The sequence below is a fragment of the Ursus americanus genome, chromosome 14, assembly GCF_024610735.1.
Source record: "Ursus americanus isolate L20-20 chromosome 14, mUrsAme1.1.p, whole genome shotgun sequence".
Classification (NCBI taxonomy): Eukaryota; Metazoa; Chordata; class Mammalia; order Carnivora; family Ursidae; genus Ursus; species Ursus americanus.
The window spans coordinates 45,230,326-45,246,063 of NC_142140.1; the positions used below are offsets into that span (position 1 = coordinate 45,230,326).

At 49.8% G+C, this 15,738-nt stretch overlaps 1 protein-coding gene across 10 annotated transcripts in view; it reads left to right on the forward strand.

Moving 5' to 3' along the window:
• EPS15L1 (epidermal growth factor receptor pathway substrate 15 like 1) overlaps positions 1-15,738 on the forward strand; it is a 94,562-nt gene that overhangs the window by 46,006 nt on the left and 32,818 nt on the right. For 7 of the 10 annotated variants that reach the window (XM_045778838.2, XM_045778840.2, XM_045778845.2 and 4 more), the window contains exons 13-18: positions 17-89; positions 6,427-6,588; positions 7,415-7,612; positions 8,879-9,049; positions 13,776-13,899; positions 14,978-15,028. In XM_045778838.2, coding sequence (XP_045634794.2) covers positions 17-89; positions 6,427-6,588; positions 7,415-7,612; positions 8,879-9,049; positions 13,776-13,899; positions 14,978-15,028 — 779 coding nt within the window. The remainder of the gene's footprint in view (positions 1-16; positions 90-6,426; positions 6,589-7,414; positions 7,613-8,878; positions 9,050-13,775; positions 13,900-14,977; positions 15,029-15,738) is intronic. The other 3 variants (XM_045778839.2, XM_045778841.2, XM_087867192.1) reach the window with 1 other exon arrangement.

A 15,738-nucleotide genomic window follows, 5' to 3' on the forward strand; every position in this document is an offset into this window, starting at 1 on the left:
CTTTTTCAATGCCCAGAGAGAAGTACTCCCTGGAACAAGACATTAGAGAAAAGGAAGAGGCAATCAGACAGAAAAGCAACGAAGTACAGGTAAGCGCAGTACTCACCCTGGGCACATGAGCTGTGCCCCCTGTAGTACCGGCCATGGCTGTCCGTGGGGGCAGGGCAAAGGAGAGCTAGCCCTGCCCTTCCTGGAAGCAGTAGCTTCTGGGGGGCTTCCAGATGAGGTTTTTAAATTTCCTACAGATGGGGTTTTCTTTCTCTTTTTTTCTTTAAATGGAGCTGTATAAATCACATCACATAAAATTTGCTGCTTTAGAGCATACAATTCAGTGGTTTTTAGCATATGCAGTATGTTGCTTGGCTATTTCCTCCATCTAGATCCAGAACATTTCCATTACCCCAAAAAGAAACCCCATGACCGTTAGCCCTCACCCCGCATTGCTCCTCCGCCAGCCCCTGGCAACTACTAATCTGCTTTCTGTCTCTATGGATATGCATGTTCTGGATGTTAGAGGTGAGGCCTTTTGTGTCTGGCTTTTTCCACTCAAGTCTCAGTGTTTGAGGTTTAGTCAGTGGCTGCTAACCTGTTCTTAGGACAGTCCTGCTTCCTGGAGTTTCTCCTAGCAGGTGGTGGTGATGTGGAGATTGGGAGTCTGCTGGGCTCGAACCCAGTTCTCCTTAGCTGTGTGACCTTGGGCAAGTTACTTAACATCTCTGGGTCTTGTATGACATTGGTAATGACTGTTCTGCTTTCCTGAGTTGTGGGGCTGGAAAATGGGGTCTGGCATATGCTCAGCACTCACTCGGGGCCCTCCCTGCTCTTCTTATCATTTGAGCAGAGGGGAGTCTGCAGCAGGAGCATGGGTTCCCACAATGTCTCGGGTCTGAGTGGATAGAGAAGGTGCTGCCACTGTGAGGACATCAGAGGTGGCCATGGCACCCTGACGGTGAGCGCAAGAAGTGCCGCTGGGACTGGTGGTCTCTGCTTGAGGACCTGGCGTGTTCTGAGCTCAGAGCTGGGCGAGGGAGAAGAGCATGGCCAAGTGGTCAGGACTCCAGCTCCACCTGAGGGACCTCACCTGAGTGACCCGGACCGGTGGCTCAGCCTCCTAGCTTCCTTCTCCCCAGCTGGCACCAAGGGTCAGTGCATGGGCTGCTCACAGAGCCAAGAGCAGCGGCTGGCTGCCGTGTGCGCTGTGAAAGTGGCTGGTACTTTCTGGGCCACCTCCAAGGATGTGACCTGAGCCAGGGGAAGTAGCGTCGGACTCTGTTGGGCTCTCGAGGTGCTGGGCGGCTCTCCTGCACCACCCGCAAGGGGACTGGAGGACTCTGAGATACTAGGAAGATGGCACGTTGCGCCGATCTGTGGGAAATGTCATCTGTCATGACTGTGGGCTGCTGGGGAGGACCCACCCTGCTTCGGCACACTCACCAGTTCACACTGTGCATTGTCCAGACCCTTCTTTCCTTTCCTGGCTTCTCGCTGTCTGTGCATGTTAGCAGTGAGGATTGGGCTGTAGATGGTCTCTTGGAATGTTTTGGATTGGAAAGCAGGGACTGGCCTGCCTCTGACAGGAAGGGCTTTTTGCTTCTGTTATAAGGAGACGTTGCAGGCGAAGTGACTATATTTCTCTGAAAGTCCCACGGTACTTTCCTCCTGTCATTTTATTCTCTTTCAGTCCTCTGATTTCCACCCATGTCCTAGAATTGATCCCTCAGACCCAGAGCCCACTCCCGCCCCTCCGTCACCTGCATCCTCTCAGCCTCCATCATTTTAGTCCTGTGGTGTGGTGGAGCTGGCCTCCTCTTCCCTCATGCCCGGCTGGGCCCAGCCAGCGACAGGGATGTGTGGCCGATTCTCCCTTCCTGTTGTGTGTGGGTTGCCATGAACATGCTTTCGTTTGTATTCTGGTCCCTGAGGATCTGGGTGCTATGATGGCCTTTAACTACCCAGGAAACCAATCATCTGCTGCCAGCTCTGGGCGATTCTGAGGAAGGTGTCGGGTCTTTGCAGTGACTTGTTCTGACGGCGCAGCCAGGCCACCTAGAGCCCTGGCTTGTGGGCTCTGTTGGCACACACCTGCAGCCTTTGAGGTGCTGGGGTCCTTGTGTGCCCCAACAGCCCCACAGAGCTGGGAGAGACCCCAACTCCAGCCAGACCGACCCCTGTTCTGTGGGGGCCTCATTTGTAAGCAGGCCAGGCTGGGGCTCTGCTGTAGTGCTTGCTGGCAGCTTTTTGGTCCTAGACAGAATACTGTATTTTTTGAAAGTTCCCCTGTGAAAACCAGGTTTGGCTTTGGTTCCTGCCACCTTTTCCCATGTGGGTCTGGTCAGGAGATCACTTGCCACACCCACTAGCACAGTCTGCGGGCCAGGGCTCCGCGTGGAGTACGAGTCCTTTGTCCTCAGGTTTATGTTTGGTTTTAGGCAGCGGAAGCTTCGGCTTCAGCCCCCATGGTCCTGTTCCCAGGGTTCCCCTTCCCCACCCTCCCTGGGGGTTTCTCGCCTCCATTTCCATCACTGTCGTTCTGGTGAGCACCCGCAGTGTCTTTGCCTGGTTTCTGGTTTTATTTTGTTTCTGCGATAACATGTTACTGAGCTAGAAACTCACATCCCACACGGTCCATCCACTTAAAGCGTATAATTCAGTGGTGTTTAGTGTATGCTCAGGGTTGTACACCCATCACCACTGTCAGTTCTTCAGCACTTTCTTCACTCCGAAAGGAAGCCCCATCCCCACTAGCAGTCCCGTCGTCCCCCAGGCCCCCCAGCCCCCCCAGCCCCTGGCAACCACTGATCTACTTCCTCTCTCTGGATTTACCTGATCTGGACGTTACGTGGTAATGGAGTCACACATTGTGTGGCCTTTGTGTCTGGCTTCTTTCACTCCGCCTCGTGTTTTCAACGTTCATCCACGTCGTAGCGTGTGTCAGGGCGTCACTCGTTTTTATGGCTGAGTGAGACTCTGCAGTGCGGCTGGACCACATTTTGTTCATCTGTTCAGCCGTTGATGGATATTTGAATTTTTTGACTTTTTAGCTATTGCAGATGACATCACTGTGAACGTTCACATGCAAGTCCTGTGGACATATGATTTCACTTCTCTTGGGTCTGTTACCTAGGATTGGAATTGTTTGATCATGTGATAACTCTGTTTAACCTTTTGAGGAAGTGCTGGACTGTTTTCCAACATGGCTGCACCATTTTACATTCCAACCTGTTAATGCATAAGGGTTCCTGTTTCTCCATACTTACTTACTCCCCATTTTTTATTTTAGCCTTCCCAGTGGGTGTGGAGTGGTATCTCATTGGCCCTAATGCTTTCCCTAATGATGTTGAGCATCTTTTCATGTGCTCATTGGCCGTTTGTGTATCTTCTTTGGAGAAATGTCTATTCGGGCCGTTTGACCATTTTTAAATTGGGTTGTCTTTCAGTAGCTGAGTTGTAAGAGTTCTTGATAGTTTCTAGATATAAGCTCTTCATCAGATATGTGATTTGCAAATATTGTGGGTTGTCTTTTCTTTCTTGATGGTGTCCTTTGAAGCATAAAGCTTTTAAATTTTGGTGAAGTCCAGTCTATTCCTTTTTTTTCCCTGCTCTTGCTTTTGGTGTCGTATCTAAGAACTCATTACCAAATTCAGGGTCACAAAGATTTACCCCATGTTTTCTTCTAAGATTTTATCATTTTAGCTCTTACATTTAGATCTTTGATCTTTTTTCAGTTAGTTTTTGCATACGATGTGAGGTAGGGGCCCGACTTTATTCTTTTGCGTGTGGAGATCCAGTTGTCCCACACCATTTGTTGAAGAAAATGTTCTTTTTCCATTGAATGGACTTGGCACCCCTGTTGGATATCACTTGGCCGTCAATGTGTGGCTTTATTTCTGGACCCTCAGTTCTATCCCATTGCTCTACCTGCATTTCTCGTTATGTCACTACCACGCTGTCTTCATGGCTGTAGCTTCTTAGTGGCATACCTCATTTTATTGTGCTGCACTTGATTGTGCTTTGCGGATACTGTGTGGTTTTTTGTTTTTGTTTTACAAATTGAAGGTTTGTGGCAACCCCGTGTCAAGCAAATTTATCAGCACCATTTTCCCGGTAGCATTTGTTCACTTTGTGTCTCTGTGTCCCATTTTGGTATTTTTTGCAATCTTTCGAACTGTTTCATTATTGTTATATATGTTCTGGTGATCTGTGATCAAAGATTATGACTCACTGAAAGCTCAGATGATGGTTAGCAATTTTTAGCAATAAGGTATTATTTTATTTAAGGTGTGTACGTTTATTTTTAGACATAATGCTATTGTGTACCTAATAGATTGCAGTATAGTATAAACATACTTTTATATGCACTGGGAAACTAAAAAATTCATTTGACTCACTTTAGTGCGATATTTGCTTGTTGTACTGATCTGGAACAAAACCCACGATATTTCTGAGGTATGTCTGTTGTAAATTTTGAAATTGAAAAGTACGAGTCCTACAACTTTTTTTCTTCTTTTTCAAGATTGTTTTGGCTATTCGGAGTCCCTTCCATTTCCGTAATGGATTTTGGCATCAGCTTGTTAGTTTCTGCACAGAAGCCAGCTGGGGATTCCAGTGGGGTTTGAATTGAGTTTGTAGGTTGTCTGGGTTATTTCTGTGTTCTCTTTGCTTAGACACCTCCCCCGTTCTGACCCAGCTCCCATCCTAACCATGAGCTGATGGGTATTTGTCCCCTCTTCGAGTCCTCCTTTTTCATTATAGAATGAGGCTCAGATTCCTTGATGTCCCAGGCTGTTGGCCACCTGGTGTCCCAGGCTACCACACTGGGCCTGACCCCCCTCCCTGCTTCGTCTCCTCCTCCTCCGTCACTGTTCTTCCCTCAGATGTGGCAGACCCGTGTCCTGGACTCCCAACCACCAGTCTCTTCTCTTCCCCAAACTTGTCAGACTGAGGATCTGCTTACTGAATTAAAGGTCAGGGGCAGGGAGACTGGGGAGCTGTCTAGGGAGGAGAGAGCCATGACATTTTTGTCCTCAAAGCAGAGAGGAGACACCATGCCTGCTTTGGGTTTTTTCCTAAAATGGCACCAGCAGCCCACAGCCCAGGCCAGCCCTGGGGATCGGCCTCACCATCCCTGTCTTCCTGCACCCTCAAGGTCCCCTCAAATCTTTCTCTTACTTTGTTTCCCGTGGCCACCATCTCACCTAGGCTGGGGTTCCCTCCCTGCTCCTTTTGTCTGCCCCCCAGGCTTCTTTCTCCTCGCCCCACCCACCCGTGATTTTAGCTTTAGTTACGAGGCATTTGATAAGACATTTGCCTGGTTGAAAATCAAAAGGCGTGAAGCTTCCTGCCTTCCCCTTTGCCCTCTCAGAGATGCAGCCCATTAGCTCCCATGAGGCCTTCCAGGAAGGTCATGTGCATGTGTAAGGAGAGCAATTTGTGCATATTCTCTCCTTCCTGTTTGCACGAATGCCAGAATGCGAAGTACACGTGTGCTCCGCCACGTGCCTTGTTTGCTTCACGTTGTAACTCAGAGTATGAGGTGCAGCTTCCCTTAGGGTAAAACTGTACCGCAGTTGTTAGCCAGGCCGGCCTGGTGGAAATTTACATTGTTTGCAGGTTTTGCTGTCACGTGCTGCATGTGGTCACACATGTCGTACACCTCCAAGATGCTTTTCCTAGAGGGGTCGTAGTCGGATGTGAGGGTACCTGCTGGGTCATCTTGATGGATACTGCCAGTTTAGAGAAGCGTTAGTAGTGGAGAATCGTTGTGTCCCAAGCCTGTACTTGAATGTCCTGCCCCAGAAGCAAGTACAGTCTCTTTGGCCTGGCCCTGCTTCCTTTGGCTCAAGTTGGAGCCCAGTAACCCCCTTCCCCACCTTGGGCCCCCTGCTGCCCCCCCCCCCCCCCCCCCCCGCTGGACTCGTTCCCTCCTGGCTCTTCACCTGGCTGCTGCCGGCTTGTCCTTTGGGTCCCTCCTAAGTGGTGCTTCTGTGGGGGGTCCCCTCCATCCGTGCAGCATCAGTCCAGTCTCCCCATGTCCCCAGTCCTACCCAACAGCACCCATGCATTCTGTTGGTTCCATTCCTCCTAGTTTATTTGTGTTTGGGTGATGCCTCTCCTCCCCCCACCGCTGACCACGTGTCACTGGACAGCTCTTCTTGGTGGGACCCAGCCACTCTCCTGGCCCCCGGCCTCTCCTTAGGCCGACAGTAAGTATTTTCCAAGGAACTTAGTGAGAATTCAAGCCGCAGCTGCCAGGCCGAGATGCACACATTTACAGCAGGTGTGCACAGGGTGCCTGCCGAGTACAGACTGGGGGCATGGGGCGGTTTTGTAGGACATCGTGGGGACTCCAGCCCAGGCTGAGACCATGTTACCTGGATGTGCCCCATTCTCATCCGTCTGAAGGAGATTGATGTGACTCTTACCTAGGAATTACAAAATGATTTAGACCGGGAAACAAGCAGCTTGCAAGAGCTAGAAGCTCAGAAACAGGATGCCCAGGACCGCCTTGATGAAATGGATCAGCAGAAGGCCAAGCTCCGAGACATGCTGAGCGACGTCAGGCAGAAGTGCCAGGACGAGACTCAGATGGTGAGTCTCACACCCAGCAGTGCAGGGGGGCTTCCTGCGGGCTTCTTTGAGCTCATGAAGCCCTTGAAACACAAGGCTGAGACATCCTCCTGCTTTAATAGAGTTGCCGGACATACCACACGAGAAAGTGACCAAGCATTTGTGGCCTGACCTCAGTCTCGCCTACGAAGCCATATGGTGAACAGCTTTGGTCTCTGCTAACCTGTGTGTGTGGACGCCTCACCCTGGCCTGTGCCTCACAGCCCAGGCAGGCCAGCACACCCCTGTCCTCACTCTGCTGTCTTCACTGCTCATTACAAACCAGGGGGCTGCAGCCTCAGGAGATTGCAAAGCCCTTATGTCTCCCTCCGAGGCCTCGTATGGGGATGTTTAGCCCCTCGGGGACAGATTGCCTGTGCTTATCCCAGGTCTCATTCTTCCTTATCCCAAATTGACTTTCTGTCGGTTACATGGGTGTGCGTATGTCTGCCTTCTTGCTTCTTTCTGTCTTGCGAGTGGAGAGAGGGCCTTGGAAGGAAGCCAGGCGTCCGGGCATCAGGCTGGTGTCTGCCTCACTGAGTTAGCTCATTCCAACAATGTGAATTAAGAATTCTCCCTCAGGGCGCCTGGGTGGCTCAGTCGGTTGAGTGTCCAACTCTTGGTTTCGGCTCAGGTTGTGGTCTCGGGGCTGTGACATCAAGCCCCACATCAGGCTCTGCATGCAGTGTGGAGTCTGCTTGTCCCTTTCCCTCTGCTCCTCCCTGCACTCGCGCACTCTGTCTCTCTCAAATAAATAAAATCTTTAAAAAAAAAATTTTTCCTTCAATCATATTTCGTTTCATTTCAGATTTCCTCATTGAAGACCCAAATCCAGTCTCAGGAATCTGACCTCAAGTCCCAGGAAGATGACCTGAACCGGGCCAAATCGGAGCTGAACCGATTGCAGCAGGAAGAAACCCAGCTGGAGCAGAGCATTCAGGCTGGGAAAGTTCAACTGGAAACCATTATCAAGTCCCTGAAATCGACGCAAGATGAAATCAACCAGGTATGTTTCTGCTGGCCGTGACCAGGTCTTCTGGCACGGAGAGTAGCTGCAGTGACCGGTCACATCGCTGTGCCTGACCAGCCTGTGTTGGTCTGCACCTGCCCTGAGGCCGCTTGTTTCCTTTGCTGTCACCCACCTCATTTACGTTAGGTTCTCTTCTTAGAGGCTGTCGTCCTGGCCTGGAGGATAAGCACCCAGAATCCTCCAGCACGTGTTCCAGCATCATGGCCCGGTGGTAGTTCCCTTTGCCTCGCCGTCCTTCCACTTCCCCCCCCGAGCGTGTGCCATTTTGGGAGAATGGGCAGGGTCTGTGTGAGGACTTGAATAGCTCCTTTGGAGACAGTCTTGGGTACAGTAACGCCCTCACCAGCATGGTTCTTGGACAAGAAAGAGGGACGGAGTCTGAGACCGGTTCTGGCACCTCTCTATCCCCGTGCAGTTTGAGGACTGGCACATGCAGGAGGCCCCACCCTGTGACGAGCATCACCCCATGTGAGGTCCTTTTCCAGTTCTTCAGACTGTCTGGGCACCCCATCCTTCTGCACCGATGTGAAGGCTCTGAGGCCTGTAGTGGGGGCTCGCCAGCAGAGGGAGGGCTCCTTTCATGCTCCCCTGTATGCAACGGCCCCTAGGTGTCCCATCTACGGCGTGGGGTGACGCTCACTCTTGGCAATGTCAAAATGGCTGGTCATGCTTCCTTTCTTGACTGGCTCCATCTCTCCCTCTTTTTGTCAGATTACAGACAAAAGTTGATCACAAACGTGTGCCGGGGGTTTAATACCTTCTATTGTGTTTCATTCTTAAGGAATAGGTATAGTATTATCTTAAGACCTTTTTCCTCCAAGCACTAAGAGTCTGTTCAAGGTAAATAGAACCGAGACATGAGTGTGTGTTAGTAATAACAGTGATGTTCACTGCTGCTTATTCATGCAAACGGGGTGATAAAAACCCCATAAAGGAAAATGTCGACTATCGCTTGGAACAGATTGTGAATCTGGATTTTACCAATTTCAGTTTGTTCCAGAATTGACAAACGTCTGTTTGAACATAGGCCTCCCTTAGGGGCTGGGGATACAGAGAGGCCTCATGCGGCTGTGGGAAGGACCTCATTCTGGTTTACAAGTGGTCTCACTTCTTGTAAACTCTGTAGGCGAGTAATTCAGTTTCCCATTGAATCACTCAGGGTTGGGCATTAGGAGAAAAAAATGTCTCGCCTGACGCTTTTCCCCTAAACCCTGCGTGATATCAGCCATTTTTGTTGTGTAGGCAAGAAGCAAGCTTTCCCAGCTGCACGAGAGCCACCAGGAAGCCCACAGGACCCTGGAGCAGTACGACGAGGCGCTCGATGGGGCCCACGGCGCCAGCCTGACCAACCTAGCCGACCTGAGCGAGGGGGTCTCCCTGACAGAGAGGGGCGGTTTTGGAGCCATGGTAAAGGTCGAATAAACATATTCCAGTCCTGGGCTTAGGTCCCACGTTGAGATCAGAGAGTGCCCTGCCTGCTGGATCGGGCGCTTGCCAGCCTTGATTCTGTCCAAATGCAGGGCGTTTCTTGTGTGCGCTGCTGCTCTGTGTGTCCCCACAGGCCCTGCAGCCCAGTGCACGTGGCTGTGCGCCAGCCTTGCTTCCGGGACAAAGCGAAGGATAGGCCTGAATTCTTTGTAAACAGTATTTAAAGACCTTCATCTCCGGTGGGCCAACCACCCACATTTGGAGGGCTTCCCAAACTTAACCAAAATTGAATCAAGCTCTCACACATTGTGAAACCCTATATTCTACTAGTTGGGGGGACCAGGGGAATGTGTGTGTATGTGTGTGTGTCTATGTCTATGTGTGTCTGTGTTCCCACAAGGAGCACCTTGAAAATCGAATGGAGCACCTTGAAAATCAAGGAGCACCTTGAAAATCGATCCAAAAAAGTGACAGCCCTTCGAGGCACTGCTGTTCGACCTATGAACTGGCCTCTCTCTTGCAATTTTGGTAATGCCGAAAACCTCGGCACTTTATGACCCTAGGGGTCCCGATCAAGGCCCAAGGGGCTGTTGGCCTCTTAGGTTTCTGTGGACTCTGGGGCTGCTCACAACCAGCCAGTGTTACTTTTTCCCTAGATTGTCACGTCCCCTTGTTCCTACCAGAGTCTGCTGTTCCGGCCCTGAGCCCCAGCGTTTCCACTTTAGTCTGGCTGATGAGAGCATCTATGTGCTCCTGAGGGAGCCAGTGGGACGCGGTTGGTCTTGATGGTTTGGTCGTGCTGTGCTTCCAAAGCCTTTCGCTGCTCACCCTGCACTGCTGCCCCCTTGTCCAGGGCTCCTGCTCTGAGCCCTCCTTCTGCCCCTGGCCCTGTTGGCTTCACAGATTCCTTTTCCTTCCTGTAATAATACAGCTTCTCTCTCTTTCTCTCAACTAGAGACCTAGCTATTCATGTTCATTTCTTGACGTATTTCTTTCCTCAGTAGCTGAGTACTCATTCCCAGGAATTTATGGGAAAGCTTATACCTCCTTCCCTGAGTCTCTTAGAAGACACTGTTGGTGCTCTCATCTGTCTCCTGTCTCTGGCCTTTGCTGCTTCCCTCTGCTGTTCACAGATTCCTTTTTGTCATGGAACTGTAGACCGGTGAATTCCATATCCGCCCTGGGGCCCATCGTCAGCTCGATTGTCCGAATGTGGACTACGAACAACCATTCTTCGTTAACCGTGTGAGGCAGAATTGCCTGCTTGGCTCTCTGGCTGTGTCCTATCTCAGTGTGTGCCTTCAGCTTCGTGACCCTGCTTTCACTTTTCCCATCTGGCGTTGGTCCCCTTGCACAGCTTTGGGCTTGTCCCGTTTCATCTTAGTTCACAGGACAGCTCACTCTCAAACCCTTTTGCAGGTTCGAATAAGATGGGTTTCCTTGGGTAAAAAGTTGGCAGCAAGGTGGCAGTTTGCAAGTGGCCAGTGATTTCCCTCCTCTCCCCCACAGATTTTTAATCTTTCCTTATTTTCATTTATCTTGTAAGTGAGGCAAAGTTTACATGATAGTCAACTCATCCTGGAATGTCGACGTCAGATATGTTACATAGAAACTTGCAACCAGTGTCTGAAAGAAAAACTATATTTATCTTGTTGTACAAATACAGTTTTTAAAGCATTTTTCGGTTTGTTTCCTTTTCTTAATAAACACTTTGAAGAGGGCTTTTTGTTTACTCTTGAATATTTCGAGACTGCTTCAGAGAGCTCTTAGTACTCTTTGAGGTGGGCAAAAGTGAGGGGTTTAGTCCCCTGAGAATAGTGTAACCAGAGAGGTGCATCTAGAACTTTCTAAGGCCGGACAGTTCTACCAAAGTTACTAACTTTAGTGTTAAGCTCATACTGTGTTACTTTGTCCAAGAGACTGATGTTTCTTAAAGCCAAATTTATTTCTTATCTCTCATCCGGTGATGAGAATACTGGCCTCTTGCCCTTGAAGACAGCACCCAACCAACCTGTCTAGTAGAGAGAAAGTAATAAATCATCCCAGACTTAAGCCTCATCAAGAACTCATCATTGGGTCGTCTGTCGCATCCAGTCCCACTGGCGTGCTGGAGCCATATTTTCTTGACTTTCCAGAGCTGATTATTAAGTAGGAATTTTGTAACCTGATTGTTCAACTTTTGGTAACTTGGATTCAGCCACGGTGGGAGTATTTACACCATGGGAACTGGCAGAAGCTACCAATCAGGGCTCCCCCGCCCCCCTAGAGAGCTGGTTCACCAGCACACCACTGCCCAGCCCCCATCTAAAGGGAAGGAAAGTCACAGAAACTCCTTTCAGAGTTGTCACATCTATTTCTTACCAAGTGCAGAACTTAAGACTAGTTACTGAACTCCGTGTTCGAGGTCTTTTACCTCTGCTGAGGGATCTTTCGCCCCGGTGCTTGTCTACTGCACTTGCGTCTCCCAGGTGGCAGATGGCTCAGTTCTCATTGCAAAGTGGTCAGTGGATGGTGGAGTTTACGGCATTTCTGCGGCAAGGGAAGGGTCATTCTCTGCTCTGAACCTGTGAAATGGAGTCGGAACCCGAACCCTCCTGGGGTCTTGTCAGCCTTCTCCTTTGAAGGGGAGAGAGCGATTGCTGCCTAAGGCAAATAGTTGCTCTTGAGAAAGAGACTGCAGACCTGACTTTCAGTTCAGGGAGCTCACAGGCAGAGCCCCTAGAATCACAGTCTCCTTTCTGCCATTGCCCCTTTTATTTGGCAGGCTTCCAAGTGATGATCTAAAACATTAGAAAAACAAACAGTATCCACCACCTTGTAAATCAGTGCTATTAAAAACTAAATAGAAGCTTCCAACCTGAGACCAAGCTGTCATTCTTAATGCACACCTATATCCAGGTCATCATCTCTCTCCGTTCTTCTGGAACAGATACAGCCCTTCCCCCGGTACAGTGTGAGAGGTTGATTCTCCATCTTGGCCTCCCAGCTTCTTCAGATTGGGACTTCTCCGTCCTATTTCTCTGTGCCTGAGCGCCCCATCAGACGCTTGCTGGGTGCACGCATGGAGCAGGTGTTAGCACCATGCTGTCCTTAATGAACCGCACACTTCCGCCAGACGCGGTGCTTGCGGACATCTGTACTTACTTGCCTAAGAACCCTGCTTGGTTTCCCCACCTTGGGAAGCCCTGTGGTTGGAGGCTGCAGATAATCTTTCCCAGGTAAGAAAAATCATTCTGGATTCATCAGAGGGTAGGGGTGTTGGTCGTCCTTCTGAAGCCTGGGGCTTCCCATTGGCCCAGTGCCTCTGAGAGCCATCCTGCTTCCCCAAGTCAACCAGCCCAGAGTGCTAGGAGCCTCGTCAGGAATCTCCCTTTGGCACCTTTGACGTCATTGCCCTTGTAACCATTGTCTGTATTTTTACGAAAGCCCCAGCTCTTGAATTATTTGGCTTTGGAATAATGGATGTTTGCCAGCCCCACGGGTGCTGACATGTCTGCCAGATTCAGTGAGGATGTTGTGCTTTTTCATATCACAGTGAAACCTTCATGTTTTCACTGAGGGTGTGTCTTTATTAACCAAAATATACTCACTGTTTCTAAACGAAGTGCATTGTTCCTGTGTAGATTACACCCCCCCCCAACATTTGGACCATTTTCCACTATAAAAATGTCCTCTTCAAAAGCAAATCTTTTTTTTTTTTTCTTCTGGTTTAAACATGCTTGTTTGTTTCTAGAAATAAGCACTTTTTAAAAAACATGCAAAGTGCAAAGTGTGTATGCTCTAGTAGTTCTAACTGCATAAGCAACTCATTTCCTCCCAAGATGTAAATAGCCAGCATGTTTATTGGTGTGGAAACAGCATTTTTAAAAAATGCCCACATAGGTAGACGTTTTATGAGAAAAAGATGATTGAGGGAGGCCACACTTTTGAACGAGGCCCATGCTGTCGTTGTTGAGTGGCTTGTTAGGTTTTCTTTTTGACATTTCCAAAAATACCACTGTTTTCTGACTTAGTGATTTTTTTTTAAGAAAAATTTCTAATTGTGAGAAAATACACATAACACAGAATTGATCATCTGAACCATGCCTCAGTATATTCACACTGTGCAACTAAACTCCAGAACATTTTCATACCCACTAGACACTCACTCCCCGTCCCGCTCCCGCAGCCCCTGGCACCCACTGCTCTGCTTTCTGTCTCTGTGAATCTGACTCCTCTAGGGACCTCATATAAAGTGACACTGTCACACAGCATTTGTCTTTTCGTGACTGGCTTGCTTCACTCAGCATAATGTCCTCAAGGGTCAATAATATTCCCTTATATTTTTACATACTTCATCTGGTATATCTCTTCGTCCATCGGCAGACATTTGGGTTGCTTCCACTCAATTTTTAAATACACTTTTATATTGCAAGAGTGATGGACTTACAGGAAAACTTAAAGATAGCACAGAAGGTTCCCACATGCCCCGCACCCAGCTTCCCCTATTGTTAACACCTTGTCCCTGTGAATGAACATTTGTCACCGTGAATAAACTAGTGTCGACATGTCACTGTGAACCGGCATCCACATTTCTTCAGTGATTTTTCAGTTGTTCTCTGTAGGGTCCCACTGCTTGAAGGAGAAATACACAAGTTGGGTAGGGAGTTCTTTACTTTGCTTTAAATTTGAAATAATAAAATTCCTGTCCTGTCTCTTCACACAATTACAGGACGATCCTTTCAAAAATAAAGCCTTGTTATTTAGCAACAATGCCCAAGAATTGCATCCGGATCCTTTCCAGGCCGAAGACCCCTTCAAATCCGACCCATTTAAAGGCGCTGATCCCTTCAAAGGTATCTCGCTCGGTGCCCACTTCGTCACTAGAGGGCTGTTTACTTTGTGCCATTTACAACTGTCCGATGATTCGAGTGGGTGCAAGATAGCACCTTCCGGAATGGAGGGGGAAGGGAGTTCTGGAGCCTCCTGGGCCACCTGAGTGTTTCACCTCAGCCGGCTCACTCCGGAGCTGAGGCGTTGGCGTGTGGTGGGAAGAGCTGAGCTCCCAGCTCCCAGCGAGGTACCCACATTCAAGGGCAGCTGGCTCTGCCCTTAACCTCTGCGCATCTCGGTTCCCAGCCTCCCAGGGGTGGTAAATTCTCCCTCGCTCTTCTGGTGGGATGCAGTCACGATTATGAAACTACCCAGTGAAGGACGCGTTGGCGTGTGGTGGGAAGAGCTGAGCTCCCAGCTCCCAGCGAGGTACCCACATTCAAGGGCAGCTGGCTCTGCCCTTAACCTCTGCGCATCTCGGTTCCCAGCCTCCCAGGGGTGGTAAATTCTCCCTCGCTCTTCTGGTGGGATGCAGTCACGATTATGAAACTACCCAGTGAAGGACAGGTTCCCCACGTAGGTCTAAGGTCTTCATGTGACGCATTTACCCAGAGCTGCACACGTGTCGAGAGTAAGAAGACTTCTAGAAACAAGTTTTCCCCGGTTTCTCGGTTTTTTTCAGAGCAGGAAGCCCGAAAGCCTATCTGTACGTTCCTGCGCAAAGTGCTGGGGCGGGGAGAGGGCAGTGGGGGTGCCTTTCCAGTGTCAGATGTGGGGTCGAAGCTCCTGAAGCTCGCAGGTGTGGAGCTCCTCGTCGCTCCAGGGCTGCCTGTGGGTTGAGGACTGGGGCAGCGCCGGGATCCTGTGTTGTCGCAGCTGCGGGAGGTGAGACGGAGATGAGATACAGGCATAAAGCGTGGCGGAGAAAGAGGAGTGAATTCTGGTTCACTCCACATTTTTCCCGCCTCCGGCCAACAATACCTCATTTCATCTTGAACACCCCAACTAAGAAAAGCCGCCTCGGCCAGAGGCTGCTCCCACTTGGATATGCCAGAGTCCTTTCTGCCATAGAGCTAAACATTCCTCTCTCCTCTAACCTAGGTGACCCATTCCAGAATGACCCCTTCGCAGAACAACAGACAGCTGCAGCAGGTAAAAAGCCTTTGTTGAAAAAACTTCTTGTTTCTTCGTGGACTCATCCTCAGACTGTCTCCATTCCTAGTTCAAATTGAGGGAAATAGAAAAGCAGCCTGTCTGCCATGCCTCCTAGGACAGGGCAGCAGGGGAGCTTAGTTTCTGAGGAAGCCTGGCAGTGACTTGCCCTCCCCTTCACGGTCGGGTTCCCCTTCTTGCCAACCTCACAGTGTGAAGAGAAGCAAAACTAGAAAAGGAGCTCCCAGTGGCTAGGCGATTTTTCAAACATGCCCATGGCAACTCGTTCCCACGTGCTCACTTGTGTCACCTGTGGTAGCATCAGGGGGCCCCCGTGTAGCGCCTGCCTGCAATGGGGCTTCGGTCTACACAGACCAGAGGTGGTGGCGGCAGCGAGTACTGGGAAGGACCACCATCTGCACTGCGTGAAAGCCTAGTTCTTGTTCCCTCCTGGTGACAGCGGCTTTGCCCCGCGTCCATTCACCATGGCTGCACCCCGCATTCCAGGGGAATGAATGCACCATGGGTGTGGTGTTGCAATCGTGCTGCCTGTTTATTTATCGACTTCTTTATTTCTGTTTGTTTTTTTATTGAGGTGAAGTTCGTATAACACAGAATTCACCATTTTCAAGTGACAATTCAGTGGCTTTTGGTACATTCATAATGTACAACCACCACCTCCGTGTAGTTCTAGAACATTGCCGTCCCCT